Source organism: Xiphophorus maculatus, chromosome 7 (genome assembly GCF_002775205.1).
Source record: "Xiphophorus maculatus strain JP 163 A chromosome 7, X_maculatus-5.0-male, whole genome shotgun sequence".
Classification (NCBI taxonomy): Eukaryota; Metazoa; Chordata; class Actinopteri; order Cyprinodontiformes; family Poeciliidae; genus Xiphophorus; species Xiphophorus maculatus.
This window is the reverse complement of record NC_036449.1, coordinates 1,901,037-1,919,120: the sequence shown is the minus strand read 5'-3', so window position 1 is coordinate 1,919,120 and position 18,084 is coordinate 1,901,037. Positions and strand designations below refer to the sequence as shown.

The following is an 18,084-nucleotide window of genomic DNA, read 5'->3' as shown; positions in this document are numbered from 1 at the left end:
TGGATCAAAAAAGATTTATGAGGGAATGACATTATAACATTATATAAAGCCCAGAAAGGTTTATAAGAAAACTGAACTAGAACAGCTGGACCTCATTACAGATAATTCAGAAACCTCATGGCTGAAGTTTGTTGTGAACCCAATAAGCCTGCTCACACTCAGGCAATCAGAATGTTGGAGCTTCTTAACTGGTGTTTCACTCATCTCAAATCAAATTAAATCAAGTAAAAAGTTTTGAAAATATTTACTATGGTCACATTTTCTTACATCACAAAAAGATGGACTTTTAACAGGGTTCACTTTTTTAGAGCTACTGTACCTGTCACTCTCTGCATGTTGACAAAGATGTGGGTCATCCAGTACTGGATCGTTGTTCATCAGTGGACGAGTGTGTGTCTCAATTTCTTGCTTTATTGTTTTTAACAATTTACAGTAACTGTGATTAAATAAATATTGAATCGCTCAACTTATCTGTTTACGTAAGTGAGTATCTTTATAAATGCAGACAGTTTTTCTGAGCTGATATGTTGTTGTCATGAGGTCACCATGGAGACAGTGAAGCAGGGGTAGCATTTGACTGGAGACCAATACCTTAAAGGTGTGCCACAGAGTTCAACAGGTTATATAAACTGGAGTTTGGTCAGAGAGTCACCAGAGATGGAAGGAGCTGAACTCTGCTTCCCAGAACTCCTCAACACCTCCTGCAGTAAACCAAACTATTCCCCCTCTGATATGATGTTCTTTTCTATTATTGTTTGTCTTATTTCTTTTTTCATAATGATTCTGAACTTGCTGGTCATCATTGCTATCATGCACTTCAGGTAAAGATTGATTGAAAAATCACAGCAGAAGGCTGTGACTGTGAATGAAACATATTTTAGACTGAATTAAATATGTGACAGTTTTAATGAAATGAGAGAAGTCTTTATGTGTTTGTGTTTTTAATCTTTCCAGGCAGCTTCACACCTCCACAAACGTTCTCCTTCTTTCCCTGGCTTTCTCAGATTTCATTATGGGTTTTCTGTTGTTCTTTCAAATTTACTTGAATGACTGCTGGTATCTTGGCAACATAATGTGTGCTTTGATTACTGTTTTAGGTTTTACTGTTGCATCGACCTCAGTACAGACTATGGTCCTCATTTCAATTGACCGCTATATAGCCATCTGTGATCCTTTACATTATCCCACTAAGGTTACTCTAAAAAGAACCCAAGTGTCTGTTTCTGTGAGTTGGACTTGTTCTCTTGTTTATTCCACTGTAATTTTAAAGGAGAATCTGGAACAACCAGGCAGATTTAACTCATGTGTTGGAGAGTGTACATTTGAGATAGGCCTCACTGGATTTATTGTTGATCTCTTATTTGTTTTTCTTCTTCCTATTACTATAATCATAATTCTGTATGTTACAGTCTTTGTGGTGGCTGTGTCTCAGATTCGGGCCATGCGCTCTCATGTTGCAGCCGTCACACATCAGCGTTCAGGAAAAGGAAAACCGAAGAAATCTGAAATAAAAGCTGCCAGGACTCTTGGGGTTGTTATAATTGTGTTTCTGTTGTGCCTTTGTCCATATTTTTGTGTCTCAGTTCTGAGCCCAGAGAGTATATTCAGTAGTTTATCAGGTGCATATCTCCTAATATTATACTATGTTAATTCCTGTCTAAACCCTCTGATCTATGCATTATTCTACCCCTGGTTTAGAAAATCTATCAAAATTATTGTTACACTTAAAATTCTCAAGTCTGGCTCGTCAGATGCAAACTTACTGTAAGCCTAAATAATGTATATTACTTTGTTAAAGTATAATAAATCATTTTGACACATATGAACTCAATCTTCAATGTATTTCAATGTAATGTACATAATATTGCTGACATATGAAGTAACAGTGAAGGTTTTGGTGACAGAACTGAATCTTTATAGCACTTTTCTTGTTACATTAACCACTGAAATCACTTTTCACAAGATCTACTGTACATTTAATATGCAAGCATCCATTCACCCACATTATTATTGATAGTTTCACTTTATTTCAGATCCTTCATTTTGGTTCAGAAAATGTTTAGACATTAACTCAAGTCACTCTTTCATTAATATTTTCCACCATTGCCACAAGCTGTCATATACTGCAAGTTGAGTGCATATGCTTATGTGTATGTGTGTTATGAAGAACAGATCCATATTGTGTTTTCCTAACTTGTCTCTGTCATTATAGTACATTATAGTACAGTTAACCTTAAAAAGAGTCTGTGTCATTTTTATTTGACATAACATTTTACACATACAAGTGATCAATTAATGAATTAATCTAAAGTTGATTAATCTTTTTGATTGACTAATGATTAATTTGATTTGTGGCCTGTTGTTTTCACCTAAAAATTGTGGCGTTTTGTAAAAAGCTTCCTGATTCGGCACATATCAGTACAAAGGTTTGAATGTGTCTCTGCTCCAACACAGCTGACTCAAACAATCAAAGTACCTCCTCAACGTGTCATAATGCTCTACAGTGGCCTGCTAATAACCCATCGTTTGATTCAGGTGTGTTGAACTAAGAAAAGAACAAAAACATCCAGGATCCAGGCTGCTGAGGAATGATTTTAGATGACCAAACTACATTTCCCAGCTATCATAGCGGTGCCTGAGGTTCTGATAATGTCACTGGTTGTGTTTCCACTGGTGAAGGAGAAACATACATCATAACCTTCCCTCCCTTGTCTTCATTTGATAGTTTTTGCCTTTTAAGGTTTTCTGTTATACACAGTTTTTATAGTTATTGTTACATTTTCTACATTTATAACTAGATTACTTAAAATGTAAACATCATCAGATTGCCCAATGATACGATATCTGATGTAGCAGAGAAAATACTTATCAGGTTGGATACATGAGGCTGAATTAAAACTGACACATTGTTTTAATTATGATTGCGGTGATTTTGCTTTGCAGTGTAACTGTTTTCATCCCTTTTAAGCTTTAGTTTAAAATTTTGAAATGATTCCTAACTGCTTTGCTACTCACATCCTGTAACGTATCATTGTTATCATCCCAAACTTATTTTTTAATATGGCAACATTCACTGCAAGATCGAAAACAGCCTGGCAGTAGCTTAACTTAGTTTAGTTTATCACTTTATTTTGGTAAATTGTCCACATGAAACAACAAAAGAAAAAGAACAACAATAAACAAACCCCCAGTTTACCAAAAAAGGAATAGGAATAAGCAAAACTTATTCTTGCCTACCTTGATTTTATACTTTACAACCCACTTTTTTCTGTATGTTGTTATTAATAGTTAGCCACAAACATGATCGTCACAATGAACATGTGTTTAATTTCTTTTGTTGTTAATTTTCTATTTCAGAGCATATCGTTTTGAGTTTTCTGTCCTGACACTGTGATGCGTCCTTGGTCAACAGGACGTTCCCCTTTCACAATATTTTGATCTGCTTTGTATTCCCTTTGAATATTAGACACAACTGACAAAGACATTTTACTGCAGTCCAATAGTAAGTTTTAAGTTGTGTTTTATTATTTCAGCTCACAGCTCTTTTGTTACAGCCGTGTTTCTCTTTCAGTTATCCAGGCAGCTAATTCTAAGGTCTGCAAACATTTTGTTAACTGACTTCTTGTTTGCATGATGAGACTTTTCAAGTTTTGCTGCAGAAGAAAACAATTAACTGATCATACTCTAGCAGTTGTTATGCAGTTTCATTTATCATATCGCTGATCTATAAGTGACTCATTTTAATACAAAACTAGCAGCTCTGAACTAAAGCAGCCCAACACAAAGCAGTTTTGTTGTATAGAAAGAAAGTTAGGGAATTATCAGGTGAGATGAATTATGATTGTAGATGTTTGGGCTTTTTGTTTCACTTATGTTTCTGTTTTTCTCTTTTCTTTATTGCTTATTTCCTCATATCCTACCACTTTGTGTTATCTAGTGATGTTTGTGCTTTGGATTTGTGTCTTTAGATTAAAGTTTATTTCTGTTTTCATTGTTTGTATTAGGTTCAGGTTTCTTTCCCCGTTTTCATTCTCTTTGCTTTCACCTTCCCTCTGCCTGCCAGCTCTTGTCTGTCATCTTATCTCTCAGCTGCATTCACTCACCTCTGATTAGCCCTTGTCATTTCCATACTCCTTCCTCAGTAAATAAACAGCTTACGCATTTCATCGTTCAATTCAATTCAGTTTATTTATACAGCGCCAAATCACAACAAGTATCATCTTGAGACACTTTACAAAAGAAGTCATTTTACATTCCAGTTGATCATAGTTATTAAAGAATATGTTAAGCTTATTCATATTAGTTTAAAACATTCCTATCTAAGGAAACCCAGCAGAGCATTTATTCACTGACTTGCAGCATTCTTTCCTCCTGGAAGAGGCCGTAGCAACAATCGCTTGCATTGTGTTGTTAACTTTACAGCAATTCGTCATACCAAGCATGCATGTAGCGACAGTGGAGAGGAAAAACTCCCCTTTCACAGGAAGAAATCTCCAGCAGAACCAACCTGACTCAGTACATGCAGCCATCTGCCACACCGACTGAGCGAGCAGAGCAGAGCAGAGTCAGTGGCTCCTCCTACTGGTCTTCGCTTCACGTCTCTTGTCTTTTGTTCTGTAAGTCATTCTGTTGCTTTCATTGAACAGTCTGTGCTTGGGTCCTGCTGTTAATCTCATCAAAAAAGCTGGTGCTCACCCTGAAATAATTTCGTGCACTTATTGGTGTACTCACTTCTGTTAGGATATTTTTTCACACAAATAATTTATATGTATGAGTATTTTTCTATTAAAAATCAAATCTTTATATAGGCTTGAACTAGAGATACTGTAATAACTTTGTGCTTATTAACTGTTCAAATACCCATCTAATAACATCAGGTTGCACTAAAATGACCTGAGATTTATCACTCTGCTCTTCAATTTAAACATTGTTCTTCGATCTAAGCTTATTACCAAATATACAATGTACACATAATGAGTCAATATGAATATCTTCTACCTAATGTTGGTCCAAAGTGCAAAATGTTGCCTCTCCCAGTAATGAGTGACCAAAGAGAAGCTTAGGTTGTGCCAGCTTCAAACATGACAACAGCAATACCTTAGACGTTTTAATTGTTCTCTTTTCCTCCAATAAAATACATATTTAGATCAGAGGCTAATTTCTTCACATCACAATAGTGTCAGATGAGTCAGACTTCAATATCTGCAGTGTAAGAATGAGTTTAACTGATTTCCTAAACCAGGGGTAAAACAGAGCGTAGATCAGAGGGTTCAGGGTGGAATTAAAATAAAACAGAAGAAAAGTCACAGATGAAGCATTGACTGCAGCATCTTCTGCCATAAGAATAACACAGAAATATGGGCAGGTGCATATTAGAAACACAACTACGACAACACCAAGGATAACAGCTGCCTTGATTTCAGATTTCTTAGCTGTGATTTTCACTGAGCCCTGGAGTGAGACCGCTGCAAGGTGAGTCTGCATGGCTCGAGCCTGAGACACAGCCACTACAAACACTCTCACATACAGAATGAGGATGGCAGCAACTGGACCAATAAAAGATATCAAAAGATCAACTATTCCTCCAACATAATCTAGGACAACTACACACTCTCCAAAGCAGGAATTATACCTGCCTGGTTTTTGCAAGCTGTCTTTCAGGAGCAGGCTGTGACAAAGAAAAGCAATCATCCAACACAGTGAAACACACATCTTCACTCGTTCTGTAGTGACTTTACTGGAGTAATGCAGGGGGTAACAGATGGCCACGTAACGATCAACTGAAATGAGCACCATGGTTCCTATTGAGGCAGCAGTGATGGCATAGTCCAAAACAACATAGAGGGCACACATGATGTCTCCAAGATACCAGCAGCCATCTATCAGCACTATCTGGAATGAAATGAGGAATCCCACCAGGCAGTCTGAGACAGCCAGAGAGAGCAGCAGGATGTTGGTGGGGCTGTGGAGCCTCCTGCAGAAATGAGAAAACAACACACTTGTTATCTAATGCAGCTACGTTTGTAATTTCAACAAATAAGGTCAGAATGACAGAGCTACAACCTATTGTTTGAAACAGTTTTTGAAAGGTAAAACATTTCATTACTTAAAGTGGGAGATAGAGATGATGACCAGAAGGTTGAGTGTCACAGTGAGTAAAGAGATGAATGACAGAGTAATGTAAATCAACAACGATACTGAGGGAGGAAGCATGGTCTTGCTGCATGATGCATTGAGTTGCTGTGGAAAGCAAAGTTCAGCTTCTTCAGAGTCTTTCATCATTAGACAGAGAAGAACAGAAGCTACTGAAGTCTGTCTTATCTATATATGAAACTAGTAGACAAATCATCTCTCTCTCTTTCTCTCTCTAACTTTGTGCAATGTACCAGAGGCGGGACTTAAAGAGCGCATTAGTCACTAGCCCTTCTGACTATTTCAAGATAAAGACTCCACTGTGCAATGAAATTATGCAAATTAGATAAACCTATTCTCTGTTTTCAAATCACTTCTTAGAAGTCAACCTATTACCTTGTTACTCTGCTCTTTGACTGCATTTGATATACTTTATTTAGTTATTTTGTGTTTTATCTGTATGGCTGCTCTTATCCTATGTTTCTTAATGACCATACTTATAAAGATTTCCTGTCTGAATGTAGATTTTTGACTCATTTTAGTCTTTTTAAAATGTATGGCACTTTGATTCTGTGTGATGTTTAAAATATCTTTATATATTTGAAGCTGGATTGGATTGTACAGCACATAAAATTTCACATCCAAATTTTGTGAGAACCATTTTTTGGATGGCCCCTGAAGTGATAGTTGGGTTCTTTTTATCAGCTGCTGTTTAAATCAGAGTTCACACTGTAGACCGATTGGTTCTGAAGGCAAACTGGTGGGTGACAGACATGAAGTGATGTGACGCTGAACCGCTTTCTCAAAGCAGTTTATGATGATTGGGGTTAGTTCCCCGGGGTTAGTCATATTAGTATGGTCATATAAACATTACAATATTAGTATAATATTAGTATAATATGGCAATTATTAGTAGTCATTGAAACTGCTAATACTGTTCTTTGTTGGCAGAGCGGTGATGGTGGAGGACTTTAAGCATGGTGGGACGGTGCACTGGGTGAGGAACTGATTAAAGATGCTGGTAAAAACCCTGCTAGCTGGTCCTCACAGTCCTTCAGCACCCTCCCTGTCACACCATCAGCTCCAGCAGCTTTCCACGGGTTCACTGTCCTCAGGGTTCTCTGTACTTCCTGTACAGTGATGGTCTGGCTATGGCGGGATGACCGCTGCAGTATCTGGGCTCTGCTGGTGATTCAGCCTCAAAATAGGTGAAGAAGTGTTGGAGCTCCTGAAAGTTCTCTGATCTTCTTGTTCATCCAGGTCTTCTGGTTGGGAAACATCAGGATGTGCCTAGAACCTCTTGAGCAACTGAGCAGGGAGCCCAGCCCTTTTCCTCAGTTTATTCATGAGGAAGAAAAACCTTTGTTGGGCCTTCCTCGTCAAACAAAGGACTTCAGCAACTGGGCCAGATCCGAAGTGACGTGGACGCCCAGGAATTTGATGTTGTCTATGCACTCCACTGCCTGCCCTTCAATTGTAATAGGTAGGTGCACTGTCCTTCTGGACCTCCTGTAGCCCACTATGACCTCTTTGGACTTGCTGGTGTTGGGCATCAGATTGATCAGTGAACAGCTGCTGGATCTCCTCTCTGTACAGGATTTCATCATTGTTTATAAGCTGGTATCATCTGCAAACTTTAGAACCCCATTAGGGGAGTGGATGGCTGCTCAGTCATATGTGAACACAGTAAATAGAACTGGACTAAGCACAAAGCCCTGCAGTGTGCCTGTATTGAGGACCATGTTGGATGATGTTCAGTCCCCTATTCTCACCACCTGAGGCTGGTTGGTGAGAAAAGCCCTGATCCAAAGACACATTGGTGTTAAAAGTCCCAGGTCGTGCATCTTTGCCATCAACTTCTCCGTTATGATGGTATTAAATGCTGAATTGAAGTTGACAAATAGCATCCTAACATAAGTCTCAGAATGTTGCAGATGTGTCAGGGATGTGTGTACTGCAATAGAGACAGCATCCTCTGTGAACAAGTTCCTCCTATAGGCAAACTGGTGCCGGTGCAGACCAGCAGGAAGGTTATCTTTGATGTGTTTTAGTCATTAAATTGTACATAACATATGTGTAGATTGTGATATTTATTCATTTATAATAAGTTGGTGAAAGAAGAGACTTGTGAGTTTTTATGCTGGTGTTCATATAATTTATAATGTATGTAGGCCTAGAGGGCTGGGTTCTGAGACTGGCCATGTGGAGATGGAGATGGTGATTTGAACCCAGAGCTCTGCTCTCTCCACGCCTCATGCAGCGCCTGTGTACTGTTGGGCTTTTTTCTCCTCCTCATGCATATTTACATTTGTCTTTATTTTTACATCCCAACACTCACACAAGTGTTTGCATTACGCCACTGATTCAAACACTTCTGGCCTTTTCCACAAGAGATTTGGCTCAATAAGTATGAACAGCTCCAGTGGGTGGTTCATCGTGAAGTTGTGCTGTCCCAGAGTCCAAAGTCTGACACCACATACACTCTGGAGAAGTACAGGAGAGTGTGGGAAGTCACAATGTAGTATTAATTTTATATGGGCTAGATTACCTGAGAAGGTAAGCTAATGCGAATCTGCTATAGTGGACTATACATACGAAAAAGGTGGAGCATAAAAGTATATAAACGTTGGTGAAACACTCACCATCATTGATCATTGACTCCAGCAGAGCAGTGTCTGTGTCCAAGCTACTCTCCTTCCCATTTTGTCAGTCAGTTGCCATAAATGGCATCAATCTCATCAAACCATTTCCAATTTTGTTGGCTTTATCCGCTCCTGCCATTATGATCTTTAATTGTGCAGGAATCGCACTTCAGGTTTTAAGCTTCTCCCGGCATTGCTTTGGTGGTAGCCATGAGAGGTCATCACCTCCACCACTTCTTTAAACCCTTTTTTGTTGTGAGTCATTTCATCAAGCCCTTTCTGAATTTTGTCATATGCCACCAAGCACATAAAAAAGTTTTGGACCACAGTGTGGGTTTTGGTGTAGACATTATTGTTTTTAAAAACTTCAAAATAATTTGAGTCACTCCTCTGAGGTTTTAATAACATTCTTGCAAATGGCAGATTGGGTTGTGACAGTTGCAACCAGTAACTCCACCCTTTAACCAATCACTGACTGACAGTCTTCTGATGTTGGGTGTTCAGGTCATCATAGTACACTTGGAAACACAGTGCTCTAGAAGCACAGATGGAAAAAATAATTCTATTCCAATTTCTTGATTATTGGATGGTTTATTTTTTTTTATTGGTTTTATATTTTACCTTTAGTAAATGTTCATTAAATGCACCTTAATCTGTGGTATAGCCTCCTGTTTCTGTTATGGCACTTAGCCAGTCATAACACAATGCTATACGCATTACAGATATGTGTTAGTCTGTAATTATATACTGTTAAGAATCTGACTTAAGTTGTTCAAATTAATAATTACTAATTACTTGTTAATGTTAGACAATACTTTACATTGTAGTTTTTCATTTAGTCAACAAAGACAATAGAAATGTTGGCTATGTCAGATATAACCACAGCATTCCCTGCATGTTTTAGGACACTGAAATAACTTATACATAATTAAAAGGCTCTCTGGACACAATGAAACCTGTGCTGACACAAAAGAAGGAAAAATGATCCACAATAGTGTAATAATTCCAAGAACAAAGATCCATTAAATAAAATGTGTTGTCTCTTTATTTAAGATTTATTTCCATCCATGACCTCTATGAAAAGATTAGGATTCTCTTTACATCATGATGGTGTCACACGACTCCGGCTTCAATATCTGCAGAGTAAAAATCAGTTTAACTGATTTCCTAAACCAGGGATAAAACAGAGCGTAGATCAGAGGGTTCAGGGTGGAATTAAAATAAAACAGAATAAAGGTTGCGGATGAAGCACTGACTGCTGCATCTTCTTCAATTAGTGAAACACAAAAATATGGGCAGGTGCATATCAGAAACACAACTACAACAACCCCTAGTGTTATGGCTGCCTTCATTTCAGATTTTTTAGCTGTGATTTTCACTGAGCCCTGTAGTGAGACCGCTGTAACGTGAGACTGCATGGCTCGAGCCTGAGACACAACCACTACAAACACTCTCACATACAGAATAATGATCACAGTGACAGGACAAATAAAGGATGACAAAAGGTCAAAAATTCCCCCAATATAATCTAGAAAAACGACACATTCTCCAGAACAGGAATTATATCTGCCTGGGTGTTGCAGATTGTCTCTTAACAGAACACAATGATAAAGAATGGAACACATCCAAAACAGTGAAACACACATCTTCACTCGTTCAGTGGTGACTTTGCTGGGGTAACGTAGGGGGTAACAGATGGCCACATAACGATCAATGGATATGAGCACCATGGTTCCTATTGAGGAAGTAGTGATAATATAATCCAAAATAATATAGAGGGCACACATGATGTCTCCAAAATACCAGCAGCCATCTATCAGCTCTATTTGGAATGAAATGAGGAATCCCACCAGGCAGTCTGAGACAGCCAGAGAGAGCAGCAGGATGTTGGTGGGGCTGTGGAGCCTCCTGCAGAAATGAGAAAACAACACACTCGTTATCTAATGCAGCTACGTTTGTAATTTCAACAAATAAGGTCAGAATGACAGAGCTACAACCTATTGTTTGAAACAGTTTTTGAAAGGTAAAACATTTCATTACTTGAAGTGATATATGGAGATGATCACCAGCAGGTTAGAAAATACAGTAAGTAGAGAGATGGAAGATAATGTTAAGTGAATAACCAAGGATACAGAGGGAGACAGCATAGTCTTTCTGCAGGATGTATTGAGCAGTTGGGGAAAGCAAAGTTCAGCTTCATCAACAGTTTTCATAACTAGACAGAGAAGGAGACAAGAAGCTGTTCACTTTGCTTTAAGCCTCAATCACTTTGCCAAACAACTGTCTTATATATTCAGCTCTCTATCCTCTGTTGATGTGAAGGTGGGGCTTATTAAATATTCATGCTCCTGTTCTGTAGCTTTTATAAAAATAATAATATCTGTAACTTATTTTATGCTATGCAAACTACTGCGTAATGTGTATTGATTCTAATTAGCTATACATTTGATGCAGGGTGGGGAAAATATATCTAACCTACCTGTATAAATCCTGTAACACATTTTATTATAAATTTAGATGCTTTTTTAATGAGAATTTCAGTGATTCTCTTGATGGCTTACAATAGAAAGGTCCTGAATTAAGATGCAAAGAGCAGCTTTTTCATATCAAACTAAATTGGTGTCAATATTTTGTGCTGCTATCATTTTAAAGACATAATATGTTTACAGACATCATCAAAGGTCAAACAGATTTACAAAATCCAAATAAAAAATTTCAATCATCTGTTCTGTTTGTGCTGCTAAAATTAGCATTTATACTGGTTTTGTTTTGAAGATATCAACAAAAGGTTCCAGAGGTCAGAGGTTAACTAGCCCTCCCACATTTATCCAGACCAAGCTGAATTGATGTCAATCAATTGTGCTACAATTTTGAGCTGGTTTGTGCTTCAAGTTTTTGTTTTGCTTCTAGCTCTGAAAATTTTGTCATCTGTCAGCAGCAAGTCATCGCTAGTGGCCAGAGGGGTTGGCAAGTTTTAAACAGCTGCTTTGTTCAAACCCCAGTGGTCAATGTAGGAATAGGACCCCCATCCTTTGTTTTAAAGAAAAAACCAGAAACCTTTGGGGAGGCAGCTGGTCATAAAAACTTGTTAAAGAGCCTTGGTTTTCAACTCTTTCATGGTTGTATTTTTCTTGGGGAATAGAAAGAACAGATATTGGGATGTGAGGACAGGGAAGAGGCCTGCTTCTGATGGAGTCTCCCCTCTCTGTACAGTAAAACCTGTACTGGTCAACTTAGACATATCTTCACTCGCATCTTTAAGAAATCTCTCAAACTTTGAGAAGTTCCCACCTTCTTAAACTGCTCCACCATCATCCTGGGTTCCAAGAAAAACCCATCACAGGATTAAATGGCAACAGATTGATTGTGCTGTCATCAGTGGTCATAAAATCTTTTTAGCACCTGGTGCTGAAACATCTAAAGGACATCACAGGCCCCCTGAAGTTTGCATACTGGTCAGACAGGTTGGCATAGGATGCAGTTAACCTGGCTCTTCATCCTGCACCACCTCTATCATCCAGGGATATACGCCAGGATCCTGTTTGTGGATTTCAGCTGTGCCTTCAACACTATCAACCTCCACCAGACATCCTCCACTCGAAGCTCATCCACTCCACCAGACATCCTCCACTCGAAGCTCATCCAGCTCACAGTGCCAGCCTCCACCTGCCATTAGATCACCAAAATTCTCACTCAGTGGCAGCAGCAGTTGAGGTTGGGAAGCATCCAATCCAGCTAAAGAACAATCAACATTAGTGGCCTCTAGGGGTGAGTTCTGTCCCCTCTCCTATTCTGCCTGTATACAAATGACTGCATATCAATGGACAACACCATGTATGCTGTGAACCATTTCTGGTTTCTAGGAGCTACACTTTCTTGTGACCTGATATTGTCCTCGCACATTGACTCCATCCAAAAGAAGGCTCATCAAAGATTACAACTCCTGCTTCCACAAGAAGTTCTACCTTCCACAGAAGATGTTGGTCATCTTCTACATTGCCATATTACAGTCTATCCTGTCTTCATCCATTTCTGTACAGCTTGGCTCATCCACAAAACAGGACAGGTACCAACTGTTGCAACAAACAAATAGGTCTGTGGAGAGAATAATCAGGGCTGACCTTCCATCTATTCATAACCTCTATAGGTTGAGGACCAGCAAAAGGGCAACTAACATTGATCCAACATATGCTGGCCAAAGGTTATTTAGACTCTTAACCTCATGTCGGCTCTACAGAGCGCTAATGGCAAAAACTAGATGACAGACAGTTTCTATGTCCAGACCGTCTCTGTGCTGAACACAATTTATATCTCATATGTTTGGACTATAAGAAAAAAGGCTCCACACACTATTGTAAATATTAATGTGCCCTTTCTTATCCCCCTGACTTTTGCTTACTAAGTGCTTTTTGTTTATGTTGTAGTTTAAGATTTGTGACTGTACCTTGATTATGATTGATTAAATTATGAAATTCCTTGTTTGTACCCACAAACTTGCCCAATAAAATTAATTCTGATTCTGATATACTGACATATCATTCTGTACAGCAGAATGATGAACTCTAACATCTCTTACTGGCAACACGTTTACACTCCAATGTAATTATTTGCTTACATTTTTAATGCGTCTGTGAATAATAGAATTGACATGTTAGAATCCCAGCCTAAAACACATGTAAAATCATTTATATGTGTGTAATTGTCATGGATATGTGTTGTGAATGTATGCATATGTTTGTGAATTAAAGTGGAACTGTACACAAACACATTTTATATCATTGAATTTTACTGCAATACCTAAATGTATTAGACCAACAGAAAATATGCACGATCTTTGGTCTATTGGTTGGATGTAACAATTTATTGGACATGTGGACAAACAGTTTTTAAGACAAAACAGAGTTTGTGCTATTCAAAGAAATTTTCTCTCTAACGCATTATTCTACTTTTAGTTTCTGTGTGTCACCAATTTAAAGATTGAAATAAAGTTTACAAGATTTATGACAAGACTCGGTGTGAAGTATAACATTTAGCTTATGTATTTGTGTTTGTACATTTCAAAATGATATAGAATAGATATTGTTAGTAGGTTAGATTAAATTTGAACACAGGTAAGAATATTTTATTACTTGTTAAAGTTAGACAATATTTTATAAGACAAAAAAAGACCAAAGCGTAAAAAAAGTTGAGTCCTGCCAATAAGCTAAATATAAATACCAATTTTTTTTGCCATAGGCTGATATCAGATTTTATGACAATATTTCTCACATGTTTTAGGATTCATAAATGTTTATGTAAATTTATATAGTATTAAATCTGTAACAGGATTTGTTGAACAATGTAATCTATACTGGTGCCACAAAGGACATGGACATTCCTGACACATCTGTGACAAGACCAGAACAGTTTCAACACTCATCATGTTAATTCTCTTCAAGGTTATTTTTACGTCCAGAGTTTCTTGGCCAATTAAAAAAGTTTTGTTACTTAAATTCACTTTACATCATGATGGTGTCACACGACTCCGGCTTCAATATCTGCAGAGTAAAAATCAGTTTAACTGATTTCCTAAACCAGGGATAAAACAGAGCGTAGATCAGAGGGTTCAGGGTGGAATTAAAATAAAAAAAAAGGAAAGCCACGGATGAAGCACTGACTGCTGCATCTTCTGCAATTAGTGAAACACAAAAATATGGGCAGGTGCATATCAGAAACACAACTACAACAACCCCTAGTGTTATGGCTGCCTTCATTTCAGATTTCTTAGCTGTGATTTTCACTGAGCCCTGGAGTGAGACCGCTGCAACGTGAGACTGCATGGCTCGAGCCTGAGACACAACCACTACAAACACTCTCACATACAGAATAATGATCACAGTGACAGGACAAATAAAGGATGACAAAAGGTCAAAAATTCCCCCAATATAATCTAGAAAAACGACACATTCTCCAGAACAGGAATTATATCTGCCTGGGTGTTGCAGATTGTCCCTTAACAGAACACAATGATAAAGAATGGAACACATCCAAAACAGTGAAACACACATCTTCACTCGTTCAGTGGTGACTTTGCTGGGGTAACGTAGGGGGTAACAGATGGCCACATAACGATCAATGGATATGAGCACCATGGTTCCTATTGAGGAAGTAGTGATAATATAATCCAAAATAAAGTAAATGGTACACAGGATGTCCCCAAGATACCAGCAGCCATCTATCAGCACTATCTGGAATGAAATGAGGAATCCCACCAGGCAGTCTGAGACAGCCAGAGAGAGCAGCAGGATGTTGGTGGGGCTGTGGAGCCTCCTGCAGAAATGAGAAAACAACACACTTGTTATCTAATGCAGCTACGTTTGTAATTTCAACAAATAAGGTCAGAATGACAGAGCTACAACCTATTGTTTGAAACAGTTTTTGAAAGGTAAAACATTTCATTACTTGAAGTGATATATGGAGATGATCACCAGCAGGTTAGAAAATACAGTAAGTAGAGAGATGGAAGATAATGTTAAGTGAATAACCAAGGATACAGAGGGAGACAGCATAGTCTTTCTGCAGGATGTATTGAGCAGTTGGGGAAAGCAAAGTTCAGCTTCATCAACAGTTTTCATAACTAGACAGAGAAGGAGACAAGAAGCTGTTCACTTTGCTTTAAGCCTCAATCACTTTGCCAAACAACTGTCTTATATATTCAGCTCTCTATCCTCTGTCTGTTTGGAAGTGAGGCATGTTGTGTAGACACACTCCCTCAGGCATTGTTCTTCACCACATTACAGAACTCCTGTGATAAACCAATAGTAACAATAATTAAAATAGTCGTAGTAGTACTTTGTGTAATTATTTGTATTTATTTAAAGTCTTTCCCCCTCAAGCAGAATTGCTGAATCGAACAAGGCAGCTGTTGATGTTAATACAATATATGGAAGCGAGACCAACACAGACTGAAGGCCGTCACTCACTTTTCCACTGCCACTGCTTCAACTACAGACAAACTACAAATCTAAAACAGAACTGGCAAAAGCGTAGGAACGAGTCTGTCATTGGGGGGACGCATATTGGAAACCTGACAGATCACTAAATAGCTTGAGCAGAAATGTCATAAACAATTGTGCCATCAACACGTCAGTAAAGTGTTACTCTAATCTGGCCCCTTGATTCAGTAACAAGTATTCTAACACGTTACTATTTACAATCCAATAATCAGATTAAAGTTATGCATCCATGTAGCATAATGACTGTTATTCCAGGACTGAACATTCACTTTATCATTTGCCTCACAACTAGCAAGCTAAATACTCTGGTAGCAAACACAAGCTAATAGATTCTGATATATTTTATTGGTCAAAAGACATTTGATTATTGGTCAAAATGCATTAATATAAGTTGACTGGCAATTGAACAGGTTCTGCCTCTTTCTAAAACCGAAGTAAAAAGTAGCTCATAAAATAGAACTCAGTAGTTTTAAACTCAATACAGCAGTTTGACCAACAAAAATAAAATCTAAAAAACAAGTTTTCTTCTTCTTGCCTAAGAGCACTGGAAATCCACGTCATCCTTTACATCTTCTCCTTCTGTTTGATGGTTCACCCGTTAAAAAATCTACCGGAGACAATCCAGTCAAGGAGAGAAAGCCCAGACTGTGCTGAGTCCTGAAGGCCTGTGCAGAGAAGCTCTGTGCGATTCTCTAGCACCTCTTCAACCTTAGCCTGATAAATTTGCTTGACTCAAACAAGTAGAAGCCATGGTTAGAACTTGTTAGTTACTTCAGAACAGGAAGCTCACAGTCCCAAAGGCCCATGAGATCATGACAATGAAAATCAAATGCATTGAAAGTCTCAGTTCATTACAAAATGTAGTGAAGTTGGCCAGACAGAGGACAAGATGAAATTTAAAGAAGTACAGTTAAGAGATGGCAGGCCTCCCATCTTTGACTCTGCAGTTTCTTCAAGCAGTGACGGAGTTTGAAAGACAGAATCTTTACAACTGCAGTTAGCAAAGTGCAGGCCAGTGTCACAGCCAGCAGAAAAGAGACTGACAGCAAACTTCTACATCAAATGTCAGTCCTTAACCCTGACAAGTGGGACAATGATGGTCCTAGACATGGAGAAGATGAAGTAAAGGCTTTGTGCCTTTACTTCATCTTCTCCCACGTGTTCATCTGAATGAACACCTTGGAGTCATTCTAGGAAAGTGGAGGAACAAGCATTCCTAACAAGATGAAGAAATTGCTTGTGACAATCTGTCACACAAATGGCCGTAGCTCCTTTATTTCTTATTTAAGCCACATTTCTACTAATGTGGCTTAATGTGGCTTAAATTAAAGCTTAGAAAATTGCTGATGTTTTGATATGTAAAACATGTATTCTCCCTGGATATAAATAAATCTATAAACAGTTCGGTTTCTGTCAGTTCTGTCAAGATGAAACAGACGACTAAGCAAATTTCTCTTTTATATTGGTCAATAATTAAATTTCAAACAATTGCTGCTGTTAATATTAGTTTGCTAACCATAACTCCTGTGTTCTGTGAACTATTTCATCCTATTTGATGACTGTTATAAATATCTGCATGTTCTACAAACAAACGAGGCAATTAGTCCAGTTTTTGTCATTTATTGCAGTTATGAAAGTTACAACGGCTGCAGTCTGCCACAGCAAAGTGAACATAATGCTGAAGAGGTGAACAACTCAAAACACTAGTGTGTGTTTACTCTCTCTCCAGCACACCAGTTGCCATTGCAACCAACTGATAGCTCCACAAGCCGACACAGCAGAGATTATGTTAAAAGCAGAACATTCAGTCTGTTATGACTTTATGTTTTCAGGCTGGATGTGTTATTGTGATTATTGAGAGGCGGGTCCCTGATTAGCTAGTTGAAAACACCTGCTCTACTGAGGAGCTGTCAGAGTGGGAATGTGGGTCGCATCGTTAAAATTTGTATTTATTTATTTATTTTTTGAAAACATTAACTACAGTGATTATTGTTACTTGTTATTATTATTAGTCATTACTTGGAACATGTTTTGCTTGTCTTTAGTGAAGTTATCAATGTTTTGGATATTAATAAATATTTTGATTTGTGTATCAAACGACAGCTACTGCAGAGACTGACTTCCTGAGATCAGCTGGTCGATCGTGATCAGCTGGTTAGGCGTTCCAGCTGTACACAAGTTTTAAATATTCACATGTAGATATGAGTTTTGCTAATGGCATAATTCACCCCATGTCCAGGTGTCAGAGGAAAAGCCTTATTTGGTATAAAAGCAGTCATGCAGTTTTTGCATCTGGCATTTTAATGATGAATCTT

At 38.2% G+C, this 18,084-nt stretch overlaps 4 protein-coding genes across 4 annotated transcripts; 1 reads left to right on the top strand and 3 right to left on the bottom strand.

Moving 5' to 3' along the window:
- The first annotated feature begins 657 nt into the window (after nucleotides 1-657).
- On the top strand, nucleotides 658-1,768 carry LOC102228299 (trace amine-associated receptor 13c-like). Its single transcript, XM_014471105.1, has 2 exons — nucleotides 658-821; nucleotides 955-1,768. Exons 1-2 carry the CDS (start codon nucleotides 658-660, stop codon nucleotides 1,766-1,768), a joined length of 978 nt encoding a protein of 325 aa, XP_014326591.1.
- A 3,395-nt stretch (nucleotides 1,769-5,163) lies between these two features.
- On the bottom strand, nucleotides 5,164-6,279 carry LOC102228048 (trace amine-associated receptor 8a-like). Its single transcript, XM_014471109.1, has 2 exons — nucleotides 6,107-6,279; nucleotides 5,164-5,974 (listed from the first exon to the last, which is right to left on the bottom strand). Exons 1-2 carry the CDS (start codon nucleotides 6,277-6,279, stop codon nucleotides 5,164-5,166), a joined length of 984 nt encoding a protein of 327 aa, XP_014326595.1.
- Nucleotides 6,280-9,871: 3,592 nt separating this feature from the next.
- Nucleotides 9,872-10,987, bottom strand: LOC102227790 (trace amine-associated receptor 13c-like). Its single transcript, XM_014471110.1, has 2 exons — nucleotides 10,815-10,987; nucleotides 9,872-10,682 (listed from the first exon to the last, which is right to left on the bottom strand). The coding sequence occupies exons 1-2, from the start codon at nucleotides 10,985-10,987 to the stop codon at nucleotides 9,872-9,874; spliced, it is 984 nt and encodes a 327-aa protein (XP_014326596.1).
- A 3,285-nt stretch (nucleotides 10,988-14,272) lies between these two features.
- On the bottom strand, nucleotides 14,273-15,388 carry LOC102227531 (trace amine-associated receptor 13c-like). The gene is made up of 2 exons (XM_005805302.2): nucleotides 15,216-15,388; nucleotides 14,273-15,083 (listed from the first exon to the last, which is right to left on the bottom strand). The coding sequence occupies exons 1-2, from the start codon at nucleotides 15,386-15,388 to the stop codon at nucleotides 14,273-14,275; spliced, it is 984 nt and encodes a 327-aa protein (XP_005805359.2).
- Nucleotides 15,389-18,084: the final 2,696 nt, after the last annotated feature.

Coding starts and splice junctions, on each gene's coding strand:
- LOC102228299 (XM_014471105.1), top strand. CDS start 658: ATGGAAGGAGCTGAACTCTGCTTCCCAGAACTCCTCAACACCTCCTGC. Junction 822..954: donor ATTGCTATCATGCACTTCAG/GTAAAGATTGAT, acceptor TAATCTTTCCAG/GCAGCTTCACACCTCCACAA.
- LOC102228048 (XM_014471109.1), bottom strand. CDS start 6,279: ATGAAAGACTCTGAAGAAGCTGAACTTTGCTTTCCACAGCAACTCAAT. Junction 5,975..6,106: donor ATCTCTATCTCCCACTTTAA/GTAATGAAATGT, acceptor TCATTTCTGCAG/GAGGCTCCACAGCCCCACCA.
- LOC102227790 (XM_014471110.1), bottom strand. CDS start 10,987: ATGAAAACTGTTGATGAAGCTGAACTTTGCTTTCCCCAACTGCTCAAT. Junction 10,683..10,814: donor ATCTCCATATATCACTTCAA/GTAATGAAATGT, acceptor TCATTTCTGCAG/GAGGCTCCACAGCCCCACCA.
- LOC102227531 (XM_005805302.2), bottom strand. CDS start 15,388: ATGAAAACTGTTGATGAAGCTGAACTTTGCTTTCCCCAACTGCTCAAT. Junction 15,084..15,215: donor ATCTCCATATATCACTTCAA/GTAATGAAATGT, acceptor TCATTTCTGCAG/GAGGCTCCACAGCCCCACCA.